Here is a 26,473-nt window from a genome sequence, read left to right on the forward strand (position 1 = left end):
AAATGGAACCATAAACATCACACTGGAGAAAGACTGGGTAAACACTGCTTATACAGCAGTTCTTTATTTCATTTGCGTATGTACCCAGAAGCTCTGAACTCATGGTATGCATAGAAGTACAGAGAGTAATATTGAACCTGACAGACAGCTCTTGTTTTTACAAAAGCTCAAGCTTTTTGTGAGCAGACTCTTTGGTTTTCAAATTATCGTGAAGCTGTGTTTATAAGTTATCATACGAATTTTGGTGGAGATACCTACCAAGACTCTTTTTTTTTTTTTGGCTTTTTAGGGCCATACCAGAGGCATATGGAAGTTCCCAGGTTAGGGGTCAAATCAGACTACAGCTGCTGGCCTATGCCTCAGCCACAGCAACACATGATCCAAGCCTCCTCTGCAATTTATACCACAGCTCATGGCAATGCTGAATCCTTAACCCACTGAGCGAAGCCAGGGATCAAACCCACCTCCTTGTGGATACTAGTCGGCTTCATTTCCACTGAGCAGCAGTAGGAACTTCCATCAAACTTCTTTATAAAGGGCCTGCTACTAAATATACTAAACTTGCAGGCTGTGTAGTCTCTGTTGTGACGACTTAACTCTACAACTATAGAAAGAACTCTGCCATAAATAATCAACAAATAGATGTGGCTATGTTTTAAGGAAACTTTATTTACAAAAGCAAGAGTTCCTGAGAGATGGGATTAAGATGGCAGAATAGAAGGACTGGAGCTCAACTGCTCTCCTAAAAACAACAAAATTTAAAACCAAATACTAAGCAATCTTCAACCAAAGGCACCAGAAACTTTGAAAAAGATATCCTACTCTAGAAGACAAAGAGGAGGCCACTTCAAGAGGTAGGAGGGGCAATTACATGATATAAGCAACCCCATACCTCCTGGGTGGGAAGCCCCACAGTCTGGAGAGTAACCGTATCACAGAGACTCACCTACAGGAGTGAGAATTCTGAGCCCCACATCAAACTCCCACACGTGGGCATCTGGCACTGGGAGAAACAGCCCCCGGAGCATCTGGCATTGAAGGCCAGTGGGGCTTGTGTGCAGGAGCTCCACAGGACTGGGGGAAATGGAGACCCCATTCTTAAAAGGTGCACCCAGACCTTCACGTGCACTGGGTCCCAGGGCAAAACAAAGTCTCCATAGGAATCTGGGTCAAACCTGACCGCAGTTCTTGGAGGACCTCCTGGGAAAACAGGGGTGAATGTGCCTTATTGTGGGGGAAGGACATTGGAAGCAAAGCTCTTGGGAACATTCAGCCGCCTGTGCCTTTCTCTGGAGGTGGCCATTTGGGGAAAACGTGGCCCCACCCATCAACGCTGAGAAGCCCCAGGGCAAACAGCAATCCAGGTGGGATCACAGCCCCATCCCTTCCTTGGTAAACAGGTTGCCTGAAGAACCCCCCCCCAGGCACACATCCCTGCTCTAATCTCACCCAGAGACAAATCCCCACCCACCAGAGGGATTAGAATCAGCTCCACCTACCAGTGGGCAGGCACCACTCCCTCCCCTCAGGACGCCTACAGCAAGCCCCTGTACCAACTTCAGCCACAAGGGGGGCGGACACCAGAAGTAAGAGAGGCTACAATGCTATTATCTGTCAAAAGGTCACCACACCAAAAACCTATAAAAAATGAAAAGACAGAGAACTATAACTCAGATGAGGGAGAAAGAAAAAACCCCAGAAAAACAGCCAAGTGATCAGGAGATTCTCAGCCTCCAGGAAAAAGACTTTAGACTGTTGATGCTGAAGATGATGCTGGGGGCAAAGATGGATAATGTGCAGGAAACACTGAGCAAAGAGATAACAAGATATAAAACTTAAGCAAGAAGAGGTGCAAAATACAATAGCTGAAATAAAAAATTCATTAGAAGCAGCCAACACAGAATACAGGAGGCAGAAGAACAAACAAGTGAGGTGGAGGACAGATTAGTGGAAATTATGGATGCGGAACAGAAAAGACAAAAAAGATTGAAAACAAATGAAGAGAGTCTCAGAGAACTCTGGGACAACATTAAATGCACCAACATCCGTATTATAGGGGTGCCAGAAGGAGAAGAGAGAGAGAAGGGGACAGAAAAAATATTCCAAGAGATAAGTAGATGAAACCTTCCCTAACCTGGGAAAGGAACCACTCACTCAAATCCAGGAAGCCCAAGAAGTACCATAAAAAATAAACCCAAGGAGGAACACCCTGAGACACATACTAATCAAACTGACCAAAATTAAAGACAAAGAGAAAATACTGAAAGCAGCTAGGGAAAAGAAACAAATCACATACAAGGGAACCCTGATAAGGTTGTTGACGGATTTTTCAGCAGAAACTCTGCAGGCCAGAGGGGAGTGGCATGACATACCTAACTTGATGAAAGGAAAAAACCTCCAACCAAGATTACTTTACCCAGCAAGGCTCTCATTCAGATTTGAAGGAGAAATCAAAAGCTTCACAGATAAGTAAAAGCTAAGAGAATTCAGCAACACTAGACCAGCTTTACAACAAATACTAAAGGAACTTCTCTAGGCAGAAAAGAAAAGAAAGCTGCAACCAGAAACAAAAATACCACAAATGACAAGGCTCACCAGTAATTGTATATGTATAGTAAAGATACAAAATCATCCATGCACAATTATGCCACCAAAATCAGAAACTGTGAGAAGAGGAGGGTACAAATGCAGAACACTAGAGATGCACTTGCAATTAAGAGACCAACAACTTAAAAACAATCTCGTATATATATGTATATAGACTCATATCAAAACTCCAGAATAAGTGCAAACCAAAAATCTACAATTGATAAACAAATAAGAAAAATCAACTCAAATACAATACTAAAGATAGTCATCAAACCACAATAGGAGAGAACAAGAGAAGAAGGGGAAAAAAAAGCACAACAAAAACAAATCCAAAGCAATTAATAAAATGGCAATAAGAATATACCTATCAGTAATTACCTTAAATGTTAATGGACTAAACACCCCAACCAAAAGACTTGACTGGCTGAATGGATACAAAAACAAGACCCATGTATGTGCTGTCTTCAAGAGGCCCACTTCACTTCTAGGGACACATACAAATTGAAAGTGAGAGGATGGAAGGAGATATTCCATGGGAATCAAAAGAACACTGGAGTAGTAATACTCATGACAGACAAAATAGACTTTAAAATGTGGAATATTTTAACAGACAAGGAAGGTCAGTACATAATGATCAAAGGATCAATCCAAGAAGAAGATGTAACCATTTTAAATATCTATGCACCCAACATAGGTTCACCACAACATGTAAGGCAACTGCTAACAACCTTAAAAGGAGAAATCAACAATAACACAGTAATAGTGGGGGACTTATCACCCCACTTACAGCAATGGACAGATCATCCAGACAGAAAATCAATAAGGAAACTAACCTTATTGATTAGGCCCTGAGTGAAGCATTAGACAAGATGGACTTAATAGATATTTATAGGACATTATAATTCCATCCAAATGCAGCAAAATACACATTCTTCTCCAGTGAACATGGAACATTCTCTAAGATTGATCACATCCTGGGCTACAAATCCAACCTCGGTAACTTTAAGAAAATTGAAATCATATCAAGCATCTTTTCCGACCACAACGCCATACAACTGGAAATCAACAACAAGAAAAAGACTGCAAAAAATACAAACACGTGGAGACTGAACAACATGCTACTAAACAACCAATGGATCACTGAAGAAATCAAAGAGGAAATTTAAAAATACCTAGAAGCAAATAACAACAAAGATACAACACTCCAAAACCTATGGGATGCAGCAAAAGCTGTTCTAAGAGGGAAGTTTATAGCAATACAAGCCCACCTCAGGAAACAAGAAAAAGCTCAAATAAACAAGCTAACTTTACATCTAAAGCAGCTAGAGTGAGAAGAACAGACAAGACCTAAAGTTAGTAGAAGGAAAGAAATCATAAACATCAGAGCAGAAATCAATGAAATAGAAACAAAGAAAACCATAGAAAAGATCAATGAAACAAAAAGCTGGTTCTTTGAAAAGATCAACAAAATTGATAAACCCTTAGCCAGACTTATCAAGCAAAAAGAGAGAGGACTCAAAAGCAAGAGTTCCTGTTGTAGTGCAGCAGAGACAAATCCGACTAGTATCCATGACGACGGGGGTTCAATCCCTGGCCTCACTCAGGGGGTCAAGGATCCAGCATTGCCATTAGCTGTGGTCTAGGTCACAGACACGGCCAGGATCCCACATGGCTGTGGCTGTGGCGTAGGCCAAACTACGTCAGTATGTATTTTTAAAACATTTTGATAGTGACAGTAGCAAATTTAAAGTCTTTAACCAATTAATTTTTTAGCACTTACTATTCTTAGAATGATATTTGTATGAGATGGTTTTCTCCCTCAAGGACCTAATAAATCTATATATGTTTAGTCTCAAAAGTAAAAAAAATCGAGTCTATTGGAAAAAAGTGTGGAAATAAATTTGACTCTAGATTTAGTGTGAATCAAGTTTTATTCATGGCCTGATATAGAGATGGGATAATTGAATCATTTCCACCAGCACTCCTCTATAATGAAACAAACAATTCTCTAATAAATCACACTTTTTCATCCCTTTCCAAATTCCCCCATAACTATTTACCCTAGAGTGTATGGGCTATCCAGGAGAATGAAAGTGAATTTCAGTTACGATTTTTAAAAAACATTGTTATTTGAAATACCTTTCTTTAAATGGCATGTTTAACCAATTCTCTTCAGAGTAAGCCAAAATTTAAGGCCAGTTAAAAATATAATAACCAAGTAAATTGTGGGAGACTGTAGATACTCACAGGTTGATGTTTACATATGTTACGGGAATTTCTTACATTATGTGCTGGTGAGAGATATAATTTTCAAGTTGCCTGATGTGGGACAAATCAGAATCAACAGGGTTTTTTAAAAAATTTTTTATTGTAGTTGATTTACAGTGTTCTGCCAGTTTCCTCTGTACAGCAAAGTGACCCAGTTGTACATATATATTTTTTATATACATCAACTGATTTTTATAAATCACTGAATATATTTTCATTTCAGTCATTATCTTTACAACCTAGACAATTTTTGGGTCTCTTCTTTCTTTGTTTCTTTAGAGGATGTGGGCATATGCATGCTCTTGGTCAGGATGTTAGCTATCCATAGCCAGAGACTGAGACTCTATTATGTTCTCATATTCCCTCAATGGGAAAAATATGTAACCATGATTATTCTCAGCATATGTAAGTTTTGTCTGAAGTTCTCTCCATATGTGTGTTCGTTCTGGAGTGGAAGTGGAACCTGAGTGCCACTCTCCCCTGTATTTTGCCAAGTTACCTGTTTGAAGTCCACTTCCTGCACAGCCATATTGCTCCCAACATTCTGAGTTTTACCCCAGGTTGCTCAATCCCAAGGGAAGAGATAGGAAGATTGTTTGTTATTGATATTTAGAAAAAAAGAGCATGTTATTCTGTTAAAAGTCATACTAATTTCTTTGTACCTTGAAGATTCAAATAAGAGAACTGTTCCAAAAAAATACACACACATACACAACAGGTTCAGTGGGTTAAGAACCCAACATAGTGTCCATGAGGATTTGGGTTCAATCCCTGGCCTCGCTCAGTGGGTTAAGGCTCTGGTATTTCCCAAAGCTGCAGCATAGGTCACCGATGCAGCTTGGATCTGGTGTTGCCATGGCTGTGGTGTAGGCCTACGACTGCAGCCCCAGTTCCACCCCTTGCCTGGGAGCTTCCATATGCCCCAGGTGCAGCCCTAAAAAGAAAAAAGTATATAGAAATAAGAGATTTCTGTAACTGCTATAGTTACCATAAAATGAGATCAGCTTCAAATTATGTTTCTGTCCTTCTGATTCTTAGAATTTAAAACTCTGTTAAATGGGTAACCTTGTATTACCTGATTTCACTTCCTGAGTTAGATTATGTTTATTAATGATATTTATTAAATTTGGGAAAGCTGGCAGATATCATTTGCATCCAAGAGAGAAGAGTCTTTTCTTGTCTTGCACTTTAATAGTATTTCATATTTTTCACCATCCATGCACATCTAAATCAACAACCACTTAAAATCTTGGGTTTCCTATTCCTTTTTTTGAGAAGGTTTGCCAGTGCTTTTCTTTACTTGTTGTGAAGATTATTCCCAAAAGAAACTGTGTGAAACTTTTAATACTTTATTTGGCAAATGGGAATTTAAAGAACAAGTTTCTTGTTTGTGGTGGTTTTTTTTTTTTAAATGAGAAATGAGTTAATTTTGCTTTCATAAAAATAGGTACATTAAGATGAATTTTTGGTGTTTCCTGAAAACAGTATTGTTTTGTTTTTTGTTTTTTCCTCTACTGGATTATTTTATTTTATTTTTTGAATGTTAATTCTGTGCCTTACTCTTTTTAAAAAACTTTATTGAGGTATAATTGATTTACAAGGTGTAATAATTACTGCTGTACAGCAGTGATTCAGTTATACATGTATACACATCCATTCTCTTTAAGATTCTTTTTCCACATAGATTATCACAGAATATTGGGTAGAGTTTGCTGCGCTATATAGCTGGTCCCCGTTAGCCAGTCATCCCATATCAGAGTATTACTTTGAAGCATCTTTCAAATGCCCTTTGCAAATGGAGTTCCATCATAAAGAACATCAGACTTATGTCTTAACAAGAGGGTGATCCCTCTGGCCCTTTGGTGCTAATATTTTATTGTGCTGAAAATTCCCCTGGAAAACTGAGTTAAGGATGTCAGTTTTCATTCCAAAAGCAGCTAGAAGTTATAGGCACCTAGAAGTTTCTGATGTGGAAGCTACACAGAACGGACTGAAACTCTGTTCTGTGTTCTGTAAATACCATTCAGAAATGTAATAAGGAAAAAAAAAAAAAAGCATTTTCTTACCAATTTCTGGTATTTAAATGGATGGCTTGTCCCTTGAATATTTTTTTCATTTAAGGCTTATTCTTAGACTGAGTCAAGATCATGTCTATATTTTTTTCCTGTCTCTGATAATTAACATAAGAGAAGCCACTGGAATGAGGGCTGGAGTTGGGGCAAATATCGTGCAGGAAACATAGAAGGAGCCCTTGATAATGGCTCTGAATGGTCCAGAAGCAACAGGGCAGAGTGACAGGAGGTTGGGGACCACTGACACAGGTAGCCAGACCAGTCTGGGGTTTTTTTTTGTTTGGTTTTTTTTGTGTGTGTGTGTGTTCGTTTGTTTGGGGTTTTTTTGTTTTTTAGGGCCACATTTGCGGCATGTGGAGGTTCCCAGGCTAGGGGTTGAACCAAAGCTACAGCCGCCGGCCTAAACCACAGCCACAGCAACTCAGGATCCGAGCCACATCTGCGACCTACACCACAGCTCAGGGCAACGCTGGATCCCCAACCTACTGGGAGAGGCCAGGGATCCAACCTGCAACCTCTTGGTTCCTAGTCAGATTTGTTTCCGCTGCACCAAGATGGGAACTCCAGGCCAGTCTGTGTTGAATCAGGGCTTGAGGATCCATCTTCAATATGAGAGCCAATAAGAAATCACAGTCTTTCTACCTAATTACTGCTACTAAAAATGGAAGAAAACATTCTCAACCTAAAATCCTAGGTCTCCTGCACCTTGTCTGTGTGTAGATATTCACCAGTCACTTTCAGAGGTAACAAACATGAGGATGGGAGTTTCCACCCTGCACTGATAAAAGTCTTAATTAACAATTGTTTAAAAACTGTTATTGGACCAGATTCACTGCCTATTCAAAAAAATGTGTCACAATGAGGGGATGAGAGTAACACAAAAAGCAGTGATTACATGGCTTTTATTAAAGGTATTTCATTCCTTCTGAAGTAGGAATGTGAAAGACAAAATCCATTATTCATGCTTTCCATGTTCATGCAGATTTGACAGTATAATGAAAATTGGTCTTCTGCCAAGAGCATAGCTCTGAGCCCCTCAGTAATAAAGGTTTTCTAGGACTAGGGGATTTATATGCAGAAATCATCTTCACAAAGCAAACTTGGTCTAAAAAAACCAATCTCTTGTTTTTAGGGCAGCCCAGCTGTAGTGCCAAGCCCATTGCTTTATCTATTGACATTTATATCATATACATTAGGAAACTTAATTATAACATGGCACTAATCCTCCATGAGTGTTTTAATCAAGTTATAGTTATTTATTTAAAAATTAAATCGAGAAAAACTCTTTCAGCGAATCAAGAGCTGTCATTTAGGGCTAAACAATGGGAAATGTGGAGAGTATTGTTCTGGTTAGGTACTCAGCTAGATAGACTTTATAAAATCTGTGTATTCAGCATGGCTGAATATAAACTCACTGAACTGTTAAATTAGTGCCCTATGTTTTCATTTAATTATGCTTAGGAGACAGTATAAAATATCAGTTGATAGGTTAGCTCCACTTTAATTGATCCATTGTTTGGAAGTAGCTATGGTCTGGTAGATTTCTCTACTTCAGGTGATGAAACCTAATACATTTCTGATAATAGCCTTGGAGTGAAGGGATTTCATCTTCCCATGGGAAATATTATCAGAGCCATTTTTGAGCCACAAGGGAAGTCCTTACCACAGCAATTTTTACTGTATGCCTAAGGCATTTTGGTATTGTTCAACTTGAATTGAGGAAAATCCTAGATACTACAAAAAAAAAAAAAATCAGAGAAAATCAAGAGAAGTAGGTAAAACTGGTAAATGGAGTCTGTACATAATCACTCATTAAACTCAGAGTGTGGTTTTCATTTCTCTCTACCAGTGAGCTGAGAACTTGATGGGAATGTGGTTCTGGAGGAAGAGGCATAGTGGTAGGTCAGCAGGTGGCAGGAGTTTGCACTACTTGGTTCTGTGGTTCTGCACGGCAGTTGCAATGAGCTGATGCAAGACAGATGAGTGGTACCACTGTCATAGCAAGACAGCTCATTTGGAGACTAGGTTAACTGAAAATAAGAGAAACAGTTGTACTTCTTAAAAAAAAAAAACAAAAAAAACCCTGACCTTATTTAGGAAACAAATACATTGTTTTTCCTGGCACTAAGTCAATATGGTTATCATTACTGTTTGGCACTTTCCAAGGCAGAAAAGTAACCTCTGGACATTTTCAACGAAGTGTATATAGAACTATTTAAATATAGTGTGTGTGCGTGTTTTTAAATATACCATTTAACTTTATTTCATCATTGTTATTTAAAGCTTGATTTTATAAAACATAAAGACATTCTTTTTTCTTTTTTGTCTTTTTTCACTTTTTAGGACCATGGCATATGAAAATTTCCAGGCTGGGGGTTGAATCAGAGCTGAGGCACCGGCCTACCAAAGCCATAGCAACGCCAGATCCCCAACCCACTGAGCAAGGCTGGGGATCAAACCTTCGTCCTCATGAATACTAGTCAGATTCGTTTCTTCTGAGCCACAGTGGGAACTCCTAAAGAGACGTTCTTAAGAGTTCTGTATCACAGAAATTTAAATGGTAGAAATAACCATAGCTTTGTAGGTGTAATCACAGAATTTAAAACAATTGGAAATTTTTTCAAAATGGGAACTATACAATGAAATAATGTCAAAAGGACTTAATAGAAGCAGTATTTCATTACTTAGAGATTACTTAGAGATTACTTTCAAAATCTAAACAAAAAAACATTATTTAAATGTTCTAAAACTGTCTAAAAGTCGTCAGAGTTGAACTTACAGACCCCAAACTTGGTGACATCAACAGCTACTGGATAGTGTGTATGTGTGCACATACTTCCTCTCTTTCTCTGTTTTGTAATATGCTCTCTTTGGCTAATTTATTTGTCTCTACATGAATGATCTAAAGGAGAGTAGTCTTCTTTCTCCATGGCTTCAAGTAGGTTACCATAAGGGCCAGTGCTAGCATTTAAGTCTCAGAGAAATTCAAGTTTACTCTGGGAGAAATACAGAATAAGAGTAAGAGGTAATAATCAGTAAGAGAGACTATACTTCTCAGCAATCGAAGTTCCATGTTACAATAAACCATGTCCAGGTGGCCAGGAAGTAAATCAGGACCAGGGAAAGATGATCTTTTCACATCAGCCAAGAAGCAGCTCCCTTGAAGTTGACCAAAGTAAGGAAGGCCAACTTACCATTACTTTTGCCAGTTATTTTTTTTCAAATGACTATATATGGATAATGGTTAAAATTCAGAGCTTGTTTGTGTAGGACCCATCAGAAATGCCAGCATACTGTTATTCTTATTTTAGCATCCCATGAGGCATATTCCAGGAGAAGGATGCCAAGTCCACAGCCACTACTGGTCAAAGAAGTGGTCTAGTTGGAGCTGCACTGCTGTCCAAAGATTTTCCTAAAGTACAAATCCAAGTAATTGCTTCCCTTGCTTGAGATACTATGGCCATTTCTCCCATATACCAAATTCCTTGGCTTAGTCCAAAACACCCTTTGTGATCTGGCCTTAGTCCTGGTATTAATCACATTTTCCATAGTCCCTGGCCTCTTGTGTGTCTCTTCCAGGACATGTGACCTCCCAGAGGGCTAGGAACTCTATCTTACTCAATTTAGTGGCCCTCTCTCCCAGAGAGAGCCTTAAGTGTGGGGTGAATGGTTGAGTAGATGCATGGAAAGCTCGTGCAGCTGCTAAGTCCTAACTAACATGCCTATGTGTTCTCCTTCCCAGGACTTTGGCATCATGTTCCTGCATCACCTTGTATCCATTTGCTTGATTACCTTTTCATATGTCAACAACATGGCCCGAGTAGGGACCCTGGTCCTGTGTCTCCATGACTCAGCCGATGCGCTTCTAGAGGTAAATGCTCTCTCTCATCTTTCAGAGAATCCAAGATTCAGGAACTCCCCCAGATCATCAGTTTACCTGTGCTTGGTGATGCCAGGAGCAGGTAATAGATGATTGCTTTGAAACTGCAGTGTTTCTCTGTAGGTTAAATTGGTGAAAGCGAGACCTTAGAATATAAAGTTGTGATGAAAAACATTCACCATGTTAGCATTCTTTATTAATAGAATGAAAACCTTTACTCTTCCACATTTATGAAATGACTATTTTACAATAGGGAAATTACTATTTGAGCAGGTTTTGTTTCTAGTGCTATAAGCTTCACACTGATTTATTGGCAAAGTCTGTATAACTCAATTTAGTTAGTAATGATAGTTGTTCATCCTGGTGAAATTAATTAGTAGTCATAGTTTTTATTGCCAGCAAACAAATTATCCTAGTATGTTTACAATGAAAGTATACATGAATTTCCAATTATATATAAAAACTATGTTTTCTATGCATATAAGTATTAAGAATAACTGAGGATATATTGCACTTTAACTTTCTAAACAACTATCACTTAGAATTAAAGTAATAGGAAGAAAAATGCCTCTAGCATGTTTCAAAAGATAAAATCCCAAATAAAATTTTGGCCTGGTATTTACTCTTAATTATCGCCTTCATGAGGAGACATACTCAATAACATTATATAATTAAAAAAAAATTTTTTTTGTCTTTTCCGTCCTTTCGGGGCCACACCCATGGCATATGGAGGTTCCCAGGCTGGAGTCTAATTGGAGCTGTAGCCACTGGCCTATGCCAGAGCCTCAGCAATGCCAGATCCAAGTCGATTCTGCGACCTACACCACAGCTCACGGCAACGCCGGATCCTCAACCCACTGAGTGAAGCCAGGGGTCGAACCTGCAACCTCATGGTTCCTAGTCGGATTCGTTTCTGCTTTGCCACAACGGGAACTCCTTAAAATTTTTTTTTTATTCCTGTTGGCCTATAGTTCTGCCTCTTTGAAGCATTGTGTCACTGTGTATATAAAAAAGAGGTGCCCTTGTATGATAATTTGTCACTGCAATATAAGCAGAAATTGCAGGCCATAAAATTGAATCTACTGTAAAGGCAGTTAGTCAAGATGTGAAGTATACATAGCCTTTATTAAAGACCCTTATAAAATCCCTATAAGATTATGAAAAAGAAAAATAGTCCTAATGGGCTGGATATGTCAGATGATAGTATGACTTTTAAGTGATTCGAGATTGATTCTATTCAGCACATTTTTTAAAAAGGAGAAATATAATTAGAATAAAGGCAGTTCCCTGACAGTCAGTTACCATGTGGTTAAACCCTAAGTAGGCTTGAAAGTGGAAAATTGTACAGCAATCTACAGTTTTGAAATCAATCCTGTATAATCTTCCAGCTTTACTGTCTGTGAAAATGGATGGCATAATACTTGGTGGCAGAGCCAGAATTCAGAAAATGTGGGTTGAATCGTCATCCACCCCTTTCCCCTAGAAGAGAAAAATAATCCAGAAGTTTGAGTCATGTGGCTTAAAAGCAAATGTTCTTCCTCGCTTGGATTCTCTCTGGCGTGATAGAATAATGCCTGAGAATATCCAAATAATGACATATGCAGACTCTTCCAAGTGCGCTCTATGGCCCAGACATTTCAGAAAAAAATTGATGTTTAATGCTTTTTTATTGAATACTGGTGAATGAAGGTAAAAGAAAAGCTTCCTGGTTTACCTAGCCAGAAGGAGGCAGAATATATTCTTTCTTAATATAATTTGTGGTGTCACATCCAAAACATTGATGAAATTAAGAGTTCAAAATCTTGGCTTCCACTCAGTTAATATTTTTCCCCTTAGGGATGTATTTCTCATATAGCTTTGTATTTTACGTTAAGCTATTAAATTAGAGCTTCCGTGGATATTGTCAACATTCCTTTCAAGTTTGACTCAGCTAATTAAACTTTACAAGAAGTAGAAATAATGTTGTGAATGAAAAGGCGTCTCCGGTTTGTAGTCCTGTGTGTGGATGCTGTGCATTATGTTAAAGCATAAAAATTGTAAAAAGAGGTGATCAGGCACAATGATGTTTTCAGCGTCACCCGTTCTCACTCAGAATCATCTATAAAGAGTAGGTGGTAGAGAAAGGGATGGGATTTCTTCCCTGGACTAATGTATCCTATGAAAAGTGGTCACTTAAATCACTACCATCAATTATTAGTGTACTTCTCACAGACATTCTGAATGTTAGTGACTTTCATCTAGAAAATGACCCATTAATTTAACTTTGAAAATTACACCTAAATGGATTTGTTGAAATAACATGATCTTGACACCTTCTTCATTTCTAAATGTGTAAGAATAAGCCAAGAAACTGTCTCCCCAGGGCACTCCTTATGCCTGTTTAAGGAAAACCTATAATTCTAAGCAGAAAGGCTCTACATATTCTGCATAAAGTTTATGACTTTAGTGTTTGATACTCGTTAAAGGTTTAGAGGATGATCTAGCACTTTCTATTTTGACCTGTTATGCCGTATTCCTGTTTTGGTGTCTTTGGCTTGCTAATATCATCAGTTATGCAAGAATTTCTTATTTTGCTGTTTTCCTGAAATCAGCCATATAATTGAATTTTTCAGGTTGCTGAATATTTTATTAAATCTGTGACAGTCAGTAGTTCTACTTATGGCTAATACCACATTTCCTTTGACTCATGGGCAATTTATACATATGATGCATGACATTTCAAAGTAGCAGGCAATTTTATGCATCTGGTAAGTTATATCTTAAAGGAGACTCATGCATATTGACAGAAGCTTTTCATCTATCAGTTTAACTAAATTAATGTGTCACATTCCTTCCTTTCATAGGCTGCCAAAATGGCAAATTACGCCAAGTTTCAGAAAATGTGCGATCTCCTGTTTGTTATGTTTGCCATGGTTTTTATCACCACACGACTGGGTATATTTCCTCTCTGGTAAGTATACCCACCTTCTTTCCAATAGAGTCACCCCGTCCAAATAGGCTTTATGAACCTGGTGAGTTTCATTCCAAATACTCAGTAAGAAGTTTCAAGGAGTTTACTTTGTGGCTCGGCAGGTTATAAACCCGACTAGTATCCATGAGGACTAGGGTACCATCCCTGGCCTCGCTCAGTGGGTTAAGGATCTGGTGTTGCCGTGAGCTGTGGTGTAGGTCGCAGATGCGGCTCAGATCCCGCATTGCTGTGGCTGTGGTGTAGGCTGGCAGCTGTAGCTCTGATTTGACCCCTAGCCTGGGAACTTCCATATGCCACAGGTACAGCCCTGAAAAGCACAAAAAAAAAAAAAAGGAGAAGTTTCAAGAAGCAAGGAGGGACTCAAGAAACTTGATTTCTTACTCCTATTTTCCACAGGATCATTAGAAAAGGATTTGGCTAATGAAGATTCTTAAGCCACAGAAAGCCATCTGTAGTTTTAGACTCCAGTCTAAAGTATGATTCAAAAAACTTAGCCCTGAAAATTTGATTTAAGGAAGGAGAAATGGAGTTGCCACTCCTTAGATATCAGGGATCCTCATCTACTAAGGGTTCACCAAGCTTTGTCCCTGGACCAGCAGCAGCAGTAGCGCCCCTGAACTTGTTAGAAGTGCAGCTTACTGGGCCCCACCCACCCCAGACCACAGAATCACAGACTCTGAAGATAACAGTCTGGGTTTCCATACACTTTCCCAGTGATTCTGTTACACATTAAAGTTTGAGAACCTATTTATTAATTCTCCTCATCAGTCGTGCTTATAGCTAAAGCAAATGGAAAGTATAACTCCCAAGTAACCCTTAAAATTTTATACGGCCCCTTCATGTCTGGATATCTTTTCTTTGGTTGAGAACTAAGAAAAAGATGATAGATTTTGATGTAATTTGACAGTCCCCTCTATAGAAAATAGATCGACTGTCATTCATTTTTCTGAAAGACTATTATTTCTGAAAAAAAAATTGATCTTGCTGTATTACTTAAAGTCTACCACTGATGGCAGGTTTTTTTCCCCATTTTGAGGAACTGATGTGAATGGGAAATTATAGCAATGGAAATTGAAGAAAGTGGAGAAATGAGCGGCTGAGATAATATCTTGCTTTTTAGTCCAATAGAAAAAATAACAAAAATAGAGTTGGAGCTTTTGAGCAAGTAACATCTATCACTGGAGTTCCATAAACAAATTAATCTCTCTCTCACACACACACACACACACACACTCACATCACACACGCACCTACCCCTTCTTGAGATTTGAAGCCCTTTGGACACTTACTTATTATGAAAATCCTTTCCCAGAAGCACCATGTGTTGGCAACAGGTGTTTATAAAACCTCATTATAGTTTTATATGATTGTAGGTAGGAAACATTGAAGCAATTTTGAATATAATGTGTCTATAATTATTTCAGGATTGGAGTTCTTTCAAGATTGTTAGCAGAACTAGTGGTAGGAATTTAAATAGAAGAAAGTCAAGCAAAATCCAGAAAAAATTTCTCAAAAGAATAATAGCTTTTCCTGCTTAGAACTTCTGAAAACCTGGGTTTTAAAGAATTAAGCATCACTATCAAGTACTTTCATTTGCATGCATCCCTTTAAGGGTAGAATTAAAATTGAGATGTACCTCTTTTCCTCCTTCCGGCTAATGTATCAAAGCTCTTTGGGTTTAGACAGCAATGAGTTACCTCGAATATAAACTCAGAATATAGAAATTAAGTAATGCTACTTAATGAGGTAACTCTTGGGTATGTCCCATCATGATGACAAAACCGTTGAGAGAAATCTTTATAACCAAATACAAAGCAAGAGCTTATATTGCCAGCGCTGTAGGGCTTCTGCTATCAAGTGCCTTAGTGCAGCCACGTTTTTCAAAAAGCAGCTTGTGGAGAGAAATATTTTATTGTTTGGAAGACAAGAAATAGTTTCTGTATACCTGTTGCCACTGTAGTTGTGCATCCAGTGAATGAAATCCTTGTCAGATATGTCTCATACACTATGTTAAGTGCTCAAAGGACCTTTGCTGTGACTCTGTTGCAGTTACTGGAGTGGAATGGGCATTAGTTGTATTTAAAATAGTAAGATGGGGAGTTCCCATCGTAGCACAGCAGAACCAAATCCGACTAGGAACCATGAGGTTGTGAGTTCAATCCCTGGCCTCCCTCAGTGGGTTAAGGATCCTGCGTTGCTGTGGCTATGGTATAGGCCAGCAGCTATAGCTCTGATTAGACCCCTAGCCTGGGAGAGTCTGTATGCCACGAGTGCAGCCCTAAAAAGCAAAGAAATATATATATTTCTTACTATATACATATATATATATATATATAGTAAGATGAATGACCATAACACGTAGTGTTTTAAATATTTAATACTGTGAAAGTATTAAAAATTCCTTTTAGTTTAGGAAATCCTTGAATTGGGAGGGACCTTTCAGGTAACAGCTCCAGGCTGCTGTCCCAACCCTCTCTGCCCAAGATAGGAATTCTTCCTTCAATTTCCTGATCAAGTATATAGCTTTTGAGGTTGAGGGAGAGATCATTTTTTTATGTGAAACAGAAACCTGGGTCCTTTCTTATAATTTCCAAGCTGGGGGTTTCTTAATCTGCTGAAACAGTTTGTAAAACATATATGTGTGTAAATTTTTTTCTTGGGGGAGGCCCTTGGTTCTATCAGCTTCTCAAAAAGATCTGTGACTCCCTCCCTGCCTCAAAAAGTGCCTTCTGGAAAACAGGCCAAGTGCACCTACCACTTCTAATTGAAAAATCTTAGGAACGTAAAGATTCCTAGCATATTATCTGTAGGCTTTCTCTTCAGAAAGCATCTCTAATCCCTCCAGTGGTTCCTGCTAGTTGTTCTCCTTTGTTCCTCAGAATTCCTCTTGTCACGATGTACCAAAGGTGAACTGGCTGGCAGAAAATGTAAGATAACACAAAAAAGCTGGATTAGAACTGCATTTCTTCTGATGCAGCTTGACTTTTCATTTGCATTCTGAGGTGCTTTCCCCTTGCACTGGTGGTGATCTTAAAAACAACTGAGCTGCTGCCAGACCAGAGTGCCTGCAGCCTAAATCTATCTCATTTTTATGGATTTTTATTTCTAATTGTGTTTTATTTGTTTTTGTTTTTGCTTTGCTTTTTAGGGCTATATCCTCGGCATATGGAGGTTCCCAGGCTAGGGGTTGAATTGGAGCTACAGCTGCTGGCCTACACCACAGCCATAGCAATACAGGATCCGAGCCAGGTCTGCGACCTACACCACAGTTCACGGCAATGCCAGATCCTTAACCCACTGAGCAAGGCCAGGGATGGAACCTGCAACCTCTTTGTTCCTAGTTGTATTCGTTTCTGCTGTGCCACGATGGGAACTCCTAATTGTGATTGATTTGTATACCTACTCATGCACACTACATTTATTCCCGTTAGAGTTCATCATGCTATTTTCAGACATTCTAGCCCAATTAGGGTCTTCTGAACCACATCCAATGCTACACTTATCCCTTCTGCTTTTATGTTCCTTGCAAAAGCCTTTCATGCTTCCCCCGACTTGTTGAAGAACAATGCTGGCCCAAAGGGACTCCTGGTGCCACAGAAGAGTTTCTTTAGGTTGACCTCAATCTCTCAACCACCAGTCTGTCTTTATGACTTTCTTCATTCGTTACTGTCTTATACCTGCTCTGTCATTACGCCTGCTATTTCTCCATATTTTTAAACAGTGTAATAAAGACTTCATAGGCAGTCTTGTGAATGTCAAGTTTTACTCTGCTGTTTAAGTTATTCTGTGCCCACGGAGAAGTAGGGTGAAAAAATAATAAGGGGCCCATCAGGGTGACTTGGCTTTAGGAGGCCTCTGGTGGCTCCTGGCTGTTCATTTCTGAGTGCTAACCCCCTGCAGCAGTAGGCTTACCAGTTTCTGCCTTTTCCATATTGTCTGGATACGGACTTTTACCTTCTAATGTGCTACCATTTCTTATGTATTTCATGAATATTTATTGGGCACTTACTATGTAACCAGGCCTGGGCTGGGTGCTGAGAACTCATTGTGATGTGGGCCTCCCTTGGAGCACTTGCAATTGAATTCCTATAGGTCCCCTCAGTTTCCTGGTTGACAATAGCATGGGGCCTAGAGATTAGGAATTATTTTCGGAACATTTACCGGAGATAAGTAATGTAAGTGGATTGTCAATATTAATGAGTTTGGTTGCGGGTACTAAGGAGCTCTGCCAGCTGAATAAAGTGTTATCTTAGATGGAGTACGTGTGTGCCAAGTAGTCATTGGCTGCTGGAGGGAAGGTGCTGGAGGCCAGTTGGACTTCACCTCTAATAAGCATTTCATAGACTTAATTTCTTCTTCGAATATTTGCCCTTCAACTGGAAGAAGAACAAAATGATTCCTGTGCCTCCTACTGTTTTAGTCCCCGGTGCGTTTACTATGGAATCACTAGTAATATCTTCTGAGTTCATACTGACTGTCGCTGTGTTCCCATGTGAGCCAGCAGGGTTTGATAACACTGGACTCATTCTCTGTAGTGTCTTTGGTCCACACCACACAAAGACAGTGTAGACCATAACGAGCCTTTTTAGCACCGTGCACCGCCTGGACTTCTCCTTTGGATGCAGAACATCCTTCTAGAACAGCACTGTCCAATAGAAATATAATTCAGGCTTCACAGTAATGCAGATTTTCTAGTAGCCCAAGTTAAAAAGATAAAATGAAGCAGGTGACATCCATTTAAATAACATGTTTTATTCAACTCAGTATATCCAAAACAATATGATTTTAACATGTAATCAACATTAAAATGATTGAGATATGTGTATCCTTTTATTGCATGTTAAATCTTAGAAATTAGGTATGTGGTTCACGTTACTGCATCTTTGCAGAAGTCTGTGTATTTTAGCCTTTACGTTGCAGTTGGGGAGTCAATGATTTGCCCCTTTCTGAAAGAAAGCCTATCCATCATTGTAAGCTGTCACCATGTTCACTGATCTGCCTCTGTCTTTCCTCAGCAATGGTTGTGTGTGACCCCCGAAGTTCCTAACAATTTTCCACGTTTTCTGAAGCCTTGGTTTCAACTGGCATAGAGTAGATGGTGCTTAATCTCAGAATAGCATCTGTCACAATGCCTTGTTCACAGTGGCTACTCAGTAAATATTTGAGTGAACTTGGCACATTTTCATGCTAAATGCTCTCAAGTCGATTTTCTTATTTGAGCTCCACAACTCATTGTGAAGTAGGTAGGTGCAGTTTCTCCCTTGATATACAGAGAAAACTGATTCCTTTGGTCAATGATTTACTCAGTCTCTCTGGACTCTGGTCTCAGTTCAATTCAGCAAGTACTTACTAAGATCCACTTGTTCTTCCTACAATACAATACTGTATTATTTAAAAACTAGGCCTTAAAGCTTTTGATGAGATACATTTTTGGTAGTTATTGCATTTAAAAACTCATTTTAAAATGATCGTCCCTATTATTCTGCCCCAGCCAAGACACTGCATCATAAGTATCATCCTCTTTTGATCATACATTAGAATCTGGCATCAAAAATGGTAAATCCACCAAGATCCTGAAAGGGAAGGGCAGGTACAGTCAGTAGAGAGACTGCTTGCTTTTGAGTCACGGGTCCCTCCTCACTGGGTGTCAACATCTGTGGCCTCACCAGAAAATAAAAATAGTAGTAATTATTCCATCTACCTTACCTAGAAATGGTAGGTTCCAAAATGATTAAGTACTTTGCAACTATTAAGCATTTTAAAAAATATATGTTTTATTACTCTTAAAGGTGGAAATTCCCACTATGGCCAAGTGGTCAGGAAATTTTATTACATTTTATAACCTCCAACTAGTTTAGATTAAGGAACCCTAATCATAGGTATTTTTGAAATAAAATTCTTAAATGTTCTCTCCAATTCTGATATGCAAATTATCTTCTTTTAGTCACTTCTGAGTGCTCAGTGATCATGTAATAACCAACATGAACTAGGTTGCCTTTGTCCCTGAAATCCTAAGTGACTATAGCTATCCTGTGGCAGCAGAAGTAACCATTACTATTACAGAATCTCACAGAATTTCATAAGATGCAAGTATGTGTTAGGTGAGTTCTTTCTGCAAATGACAAATTCACGAGTCATTATTTAGCCAAGAATGGGCATACTGCAGTTGCCAGAACCTCCTCCTATAGCCCAATGATGACTTTTCACACAGCCCTATTTATGTCCCACCAAATGCCAGCCCCTTGGCTATGGGAAAGTTAAAGTCAAATATGTACCTTCAGTGATCTGCTGCTATTCAAGCAGAAGCATATGGCTCCTCGGAATATTACTTTCTGTGGATCTCTGTCCTGTGAAGTAGGGGAATTATTTGCTGATTTGCACTCTTTGAAAGTCTCTGCAGGAGTTCCCATTGTAGCTCAGCAGGTTAGGACCTGACTAGTATCCATGAGGATGCAGATTCCATCCCTGGCCTTGCTCAGTGGGTTAAGCATCCGGTGTTGCCTGTGAGCTGCGGGGTAGGTTGCAGATGTGGCTTGGATTTGGCATTGCTGTGGCTGTGGCCGGCAGCTACAGCTCTGATTCAACCCCTAGCCTGTGAACCTCCATATGCTACAGGTCAGCCCTAAAAAAAAAAGGAAAGAAAGAAAAAAAAGAAAGCCTCTGCAATTAAAAGGAAAAAAAAAATGTTATGGTGGAACCTAGATCATTCTTCTAATATTTTCCATAATAAGATTGGAAGGGCATCTAGGTGCATATGAGAGTATCATCTTCTCTGATTTTTTTTTTTTTTGTCTTTTCTAGGGCCGCTCCTGCGGCATATGAAGGTTCCCAGGCTACTGGTTGAATTGGAGCTGTAGCCACCGGCCTACACCAGAGCCATAGCAATGCAGGATCTGAGCCACGTCTGCAACCTACACCACAGCTCACGGCAACACCGGATCCCTGACCCACTGAGTGAGGCCAGGGATGGAACCTGCAACCTCATGGTTCCTAGTCGGGTTCGTTAACCACTGCACCATGACGGGAACTCCTCTGATTTATTTCTCGAAACACTTTACCGAATTAGTATGGCTTATATGATTTTAAGAATATCTGATAAGATTAGTCTTAGAGTTCACAAATTTGGACAAGCTTCCCCCCCCCAATCTCTTGACAGATTTTTCTCTGAAATTTTCCTTGGTGCTAGTCTGTGTTAAATATATTTTAAAGATAAAGACTAAAGCCTGAATGCTTTTGGCTATTAGGTATTTTGACATGTTTTTAATGAAGCTTACATGTCCTAGTATCAGTTAATACCTTCATAAGATGGGGTAGAGTTGAATAGAAATAATATGTGTTGAGATTTTTTTGTTTTTTTATTTTTTAATTAAAGTATAGTTGATTTACAGTGTTCTATCAGTTGCTGCTATATAGCAAAGTGATCTAGTCACATATATATGTATATATATATATACATTCTTTTCCTCACATTACCTTTCATCATCTTCTATCACAAGTGAGATGTTTTGTTTCTTTTCAGGTAAACAGGATAATTTTAATGTAAAAATTGAAGGGCTAGACCAAGAATCGACAAAGTATGGCTTTTAAGACAAATCAGCCCATCACCTGTTTTTATAAATAAAATTTTAGTGGCGCATAGCCTTGCTTATCTGTTACATATTGTCCTTGGCTCCTTTCTGCTGCAATGGCTTGAGTGGTTAGGACAGAGTATGTGGTCCACTAATCCTAAAATGTTTACTAGCTGGTTCTTCATAGAACAAGTTTGCCAACTCCTGAGCTAGGCCATTAAGAATTAGTCTGAGGAGTTCCCGTCGCACAGAATGGGTTAGCAAATCCAATGAGGAACCATGAGGTTGCAGGTTCGATCCCTTGCCTTGCTCACTGGGTTAAGGATCCGGCGTTGCCATGAGCTGTGGTGTAGGTTGCAGACACGGCTCGGATTCCTCGTTGCTGTGGCTCTGGCATAGGCCAGTGGCTACAGCTCTGATTAGACCCCTAGCCTGGGCATCTCCATACGCTGTGGGAGCAGCCCTAGAAAAGACCAAAAAAAAAAAAAAAAAAGAATTAGTCTGATGATGGAGTTCCTACTATGGCGGAGCAGAAACGAATCCGACTAGGAACCATGAGGTTTCAGGTTCGCTCCCTGACCTCCCTCAGTGAGTTAAGGATCTGGCGTTGCCATGAGCTGCGGTGTAGGTTGCAGATGTGGCTCAGATCTGGCGTTGCTGCAGCTGTGGTGTAGGCTGGCAGCTGTAGCCCCAATTCGACCCCTAGCCTAGCAACCACCATATGCTGCAAGTGTGGCCCTAAAAAGCCAAAAAAAAAAAAAAAGAGAGAGAGAATCTGATGAGTAAGAATAAGGCAGTGCAGGGAGTGATATATTAAATGTATTCAGCCTTGGGGTGTTTTCTGGAAGGACTGTCTCCCTTAGGCAAAAAAAATGCACATATTTTTAATTCTATGTGTGGGTGTGGGGGAGACAGAGTACGCTCTCAATTAAGTAGGCTTTTTCTTTTTGTGACTTGAGTCAACAGAAAAATGTGCTATCCTAATAACACTCTACACTGAATTAATGTCTTAGGTGTTCACTCCCTCCCTCCCAATCACTGCAGAGAATCCTTTGCTGGGGAATGGAGAAAAACAACAAAAAGATTGTTTGCTTAAAGTATTATAGAATGTGTATACGTACCATCTATGGAAAAAAAAAATTCATCATGGCCATTTCATCTGTTTTAAAAATATCTGAATATGCTGTTAAAGTCTAAGGCCAGGGCCAGAGATTTGAAAATCATGATTTGATCAAAGGTCTCACTTGTTGGAGAATGATGCTTTATGGAAAATACTATAACAAATGAAAAACACCCATCAACTGTTTCCAGTTGTTTATGTTACCATAAAGCACAGTTGTATATCAGACCAATCCTCACCTCCTTGACTGTGGTGCCTGCCAACTTGCCACTCTTTTCATGCTCAACCCTTTGTTGTAGTCCCAAGCTCAGCCTTGGACCAGCTTGTGACTGCGCAATGCCAGCTTTGCAGTCTGGACCAGTACCTGAGCCATTCCAGAAACCCTCCCTGCACAACCCCAGTGTGAAAGGCTCTATGGCGCTTTGAATGGAGGCCACCCTGGCTGTGTCCTGTTTTTTTTCAGAACTTCATCCATGCCTCTGGCTGTCATCTTTGAGATGATAGGAGACAGAAACACAGTATCATCAGCATCTCTGGAGCCACCCTGTTCCTTGTGGGAATATATCTTATATCCCCACCGTGTATCTTATTGTGGGTTATTTATTTTTTCTGAATTTTAGGTTAGGGGAGCAATCACTTTGCAAATTCCTCATAGACAAGGAGCCATTTACTCTTTACAGATCTATTCAGTGCCCTTCACTATGTGTCAGGCAGAGTGTGGGTGTTGGGGACATAGAGATTGATTAGGTCATAGGCCCAGGGAACATCCAGCACTGTAAAACTATCAATAAATATTTGTTAAATGAATAAGTGAAATTTTGAATTTCCAGTGTAGTTTGGCACAGTCGTGAATGAGACTGTGTAGCCTATAGTGCATCTTTCCTTCAGATACAGAATAGTCCAATCAAAGAAGACAAAGATGACAATGAATCAGGAGCTTTTAAAAGCAGGGGCATTCAGCCACTGAATCATTTTGTTTGGGCAGAATTTATAGAAACAAAATTGGGCAACTGTTTAATAGGCACTGCCTTTGTCCACAGCAGATAATAAAACGGAAACGCTTAATGTAGAATGCTAAATATCAAAGAGTTGGAAATACAAGGGTTAAAGATATATCCGGGAAATCATAAAATGTAGATATGCTGAAGCTGCAGGCTGAGTAGGAGCCTGACTGGGGAGTTGTGAGCATTGCAACAGCGTGGTCCCTGAAGAGAGGAAGTTGTCCAGAGCTTCTAGAGCAGTGCAAAAGGGGAGCAACGTCCAAGAGAAGGACACTTAGAAAAAACAAATAGAATGTCTTTCCTCCATCCATGGGACCACCAAAGAAAGCGGGCAAGAATACACAGAACAGGGAGTTCCCGTCATGGCTCAGTGGTTAACGAATCTGACTAGCATCCATGAGGACGCAGTTTCGATCCCTCGCCTTGCTCAGTGGGTTAAGGATCTGGCATTGCACTGAGCTGTGCTGAATGTCACAGACGTGGCTCGGGTTCTGTGTTGCTGCACCTATGGCATAGGCTGGCAGCTGTAGCTCTGATTCTACCCCTAGCCTGGGAACCTCCATATGCCACGGGTGTGGCCGGCTATAAAAAGCAAAAAAAAAAAAAGAAAAAAGAATACACAGAACAGTACCTCAGTGTAGTAATTCATTCTGCCATAGCACCCTGGACAGTTGTTTCTGGCTATCATTGGGAACTTATCATCAGATATCCAACCTGAAATTCATAGCAAACTCTACATCTCTCAGAGCAACCTGCACCAACCCAATTTAGCTGTCTTAACTCTCTTTTTTTTTTAAATGAACAGCATATAAATATATTCCTAATTTTCACCAACTCTAGTGTCCTAGACTCCTTTGTATCCCACACAGTCCCAACCCATGCCTTTAAGTAGAGTTATCCGTGTATAAATCTTTAATTCGATTTGTTGGTTGCTAATACATTGTGTTGTGATCTTTGAGTTATATTTTCAGTAGTTTGAAGAAATGTAGTATGAAGCATTCATTGAAATACTTGTTAAAACATGTTGGAAGAAATGGTTCTGAATACATTCTGCTTTTTAACGGCCTATAAAAATAACCAGACTGGGAGTCCCTTGATGGCTTAGTGGGTTAAGACTCCAGCACTGTCACTGCTGTGGCACAGTTTTGATCCCTGGCCTGGGAACTTCTTCATGCTACAGGCGTGGCCAAAAAAAAAAAAAAAAACAAAGAAAACAAAACAAAAGAATAGCCAGAGAGAAACAATTCCAAATATTTTTAAATTCTGAGAAACGAAGTAACGTTTTAATTAACATTTTTGCATTATCTTTTGAATTGAAATGTAAATATACTAAATGTATTTACTGAGATGAAATAGGCTATTAACAGTAATTTTATTGCCCAGTAGTGTATGCTAATCAAATAAGGAAATATTGGGGATTATTTCCAAAAATAGCCTCCAGGGAGTGCCCTGGGTCTCCTCTCTCCTCACAGGTGCTTTGCACTCATAGTGGTAAGGATGCTAACCTGAAGCAATCACCATTCTGAATTATCAAATATTAGTAAAATATTTTTAGTAACTTTTTAGTATGCCCTTTGATTAATAAATGAACACAACAAAATAAAGACAAAATTTTGGGGGGTCTTTTGTTTTTTTAAGGGCCGCCCACCGTGGCGTAGGGGTCTACTCAGAGCTACAGCTGCTGGCCACAGCCACAGCCACAGCAACGCAGGATTCGAGCCTCATCTGTGACCTACACCATAACTCATAGCAACGTCAGATCCTTAACCCACTGAGTGAGGCCAGGGATCAAACCCAAAACCTCATGGTTCCTAGTCAGATTCATTTCCACTGCACCATGACGGGAACTCCAAAATAAGGAAATTGTTTTGGTTATCATTAAGTAGAATGTTTCCATTAGTCAAGATGTCAGTCCACCACATCTTCCTTGCTCTCATCCCATGAACATATAAGGGTGATCTCTGTCTTGTCTGCTGCTGAAGAGTAAACACCTTGATACAGCAATGAACACTTAAAGTTGTTATTAAAGTACTGTGTGAACACATCCCATTCAGTCAATTCGGGGGCTCACGCAGAGCAGTGAAGGAATTTTTCTTTGTGTACAAGTCTCTTAAATTACTTCTCTTTCCAGAACTACATTATATCAGGAGCACAATTTGCAAAGTCGGCACTTTTATTAAAAAGGGTCAAAACCCTTTCTTATATACGAAGTCTGTAATATCTTTCAGAAATAAGTCAGGTGCTTCACAAAATAGGTTAAAGTTGCCATGGCAAAGTAGAGAAGAAACAGAGCCTGACTCTCTCTCAGGAGTAAATGAATCACGGAGCTTGACCGCCTTTGCTCTTCCTAGCCAGAGGAGTGCATTTATTTCAAAGTACGTCCCTCTCACCCCTCTCAAAAATGTAATTAGATGTTTGACTTTCCAACTCTCAGTGGCAATCCTGTGGCGTTTTCCTGAAGCACTGTTGTGATGCTGCTGTTTGATAATCATTCATTTCCCCATCACCCTTCCCAAATCTCATTCCCCTTCTATGTACCCAGTACTGTACGCAATGCCCAGCGTGCTGGACGTTTGAGGATTCATTTCACAGTGAATCACTGTGATTTATTCTTGGTCTTAATTCAGAATTCACTTTCATAAAGGTGTTCTCCCCAGACAGGTAGTTTCTTTACTTATTTCAATATACTAGTGTATCATTCTTTTTATTTCCTTTCTTCCAAAATCTGGGAGAAATATTCTGAATGCCAAGGTAATGCTTATTACTCAGATTCCCTCTTCTCTTGACCTCACATATCCTAGCTAGTTCCCCTACATAATTTGCCCCCACAACGTGCCCCCCTGGCAGCTAGTGTTTGAGACAAGCCCTCTGGCAGACACAGAGTGTAGGAGACTGGACTTTGGGTGGCCCACACCAGACCTACTGACTTGTGGCTCTTCCCTTTTTCTTTTTAACTTGATTTCTACCCATCCTTCAAAGGTTTGGGGAAGATGATGAAAGATTA

At 39.6% G+C, this 26,473-nt stretch overlaps 1 protein-coding gene across 1 annotated transcript in view; it reads left to right on the forward strand.

Moving 5' to 3' along the window:
* The window catches only part of CERS6 (ceramide synthase 6), a 330,585-nt gene that overhangs the window by 255,852 nt on the left and 48,260 nt on the right, over nucleotides 1-26,473 (forward strand). The window contains exons 7-8 of the mRNA XM_047772807.1: nucleotides 10,672-10,800; nucleotides 13,653-13,759. Coding sequence (XP_047628763.1) covers nucleotides 10,672-10,800; nucleotides 13,653-13,759 — 236 coding nt within the window. The remainder of the gene's footprint in view (nucleotides 1-10,671; nucleotides 10,801-13,652; nucleotides 13,760-26,473) is intronic.

Source organism: Phacochoerus africanus, chromosome 3 (assembly GCF_016906955.1).
Source record: "Phacochoerus africanus isolate WHEZ1 chromosome 3, ROS_Pafr_v1, whole genome shotgun sequence".
Lineage (NCBI taxonomy): Eukaryota > Metazoa > Chordata > Mammalia > Artiodactyla > Suidae > Phacochoerus > Phacochoerus africanus.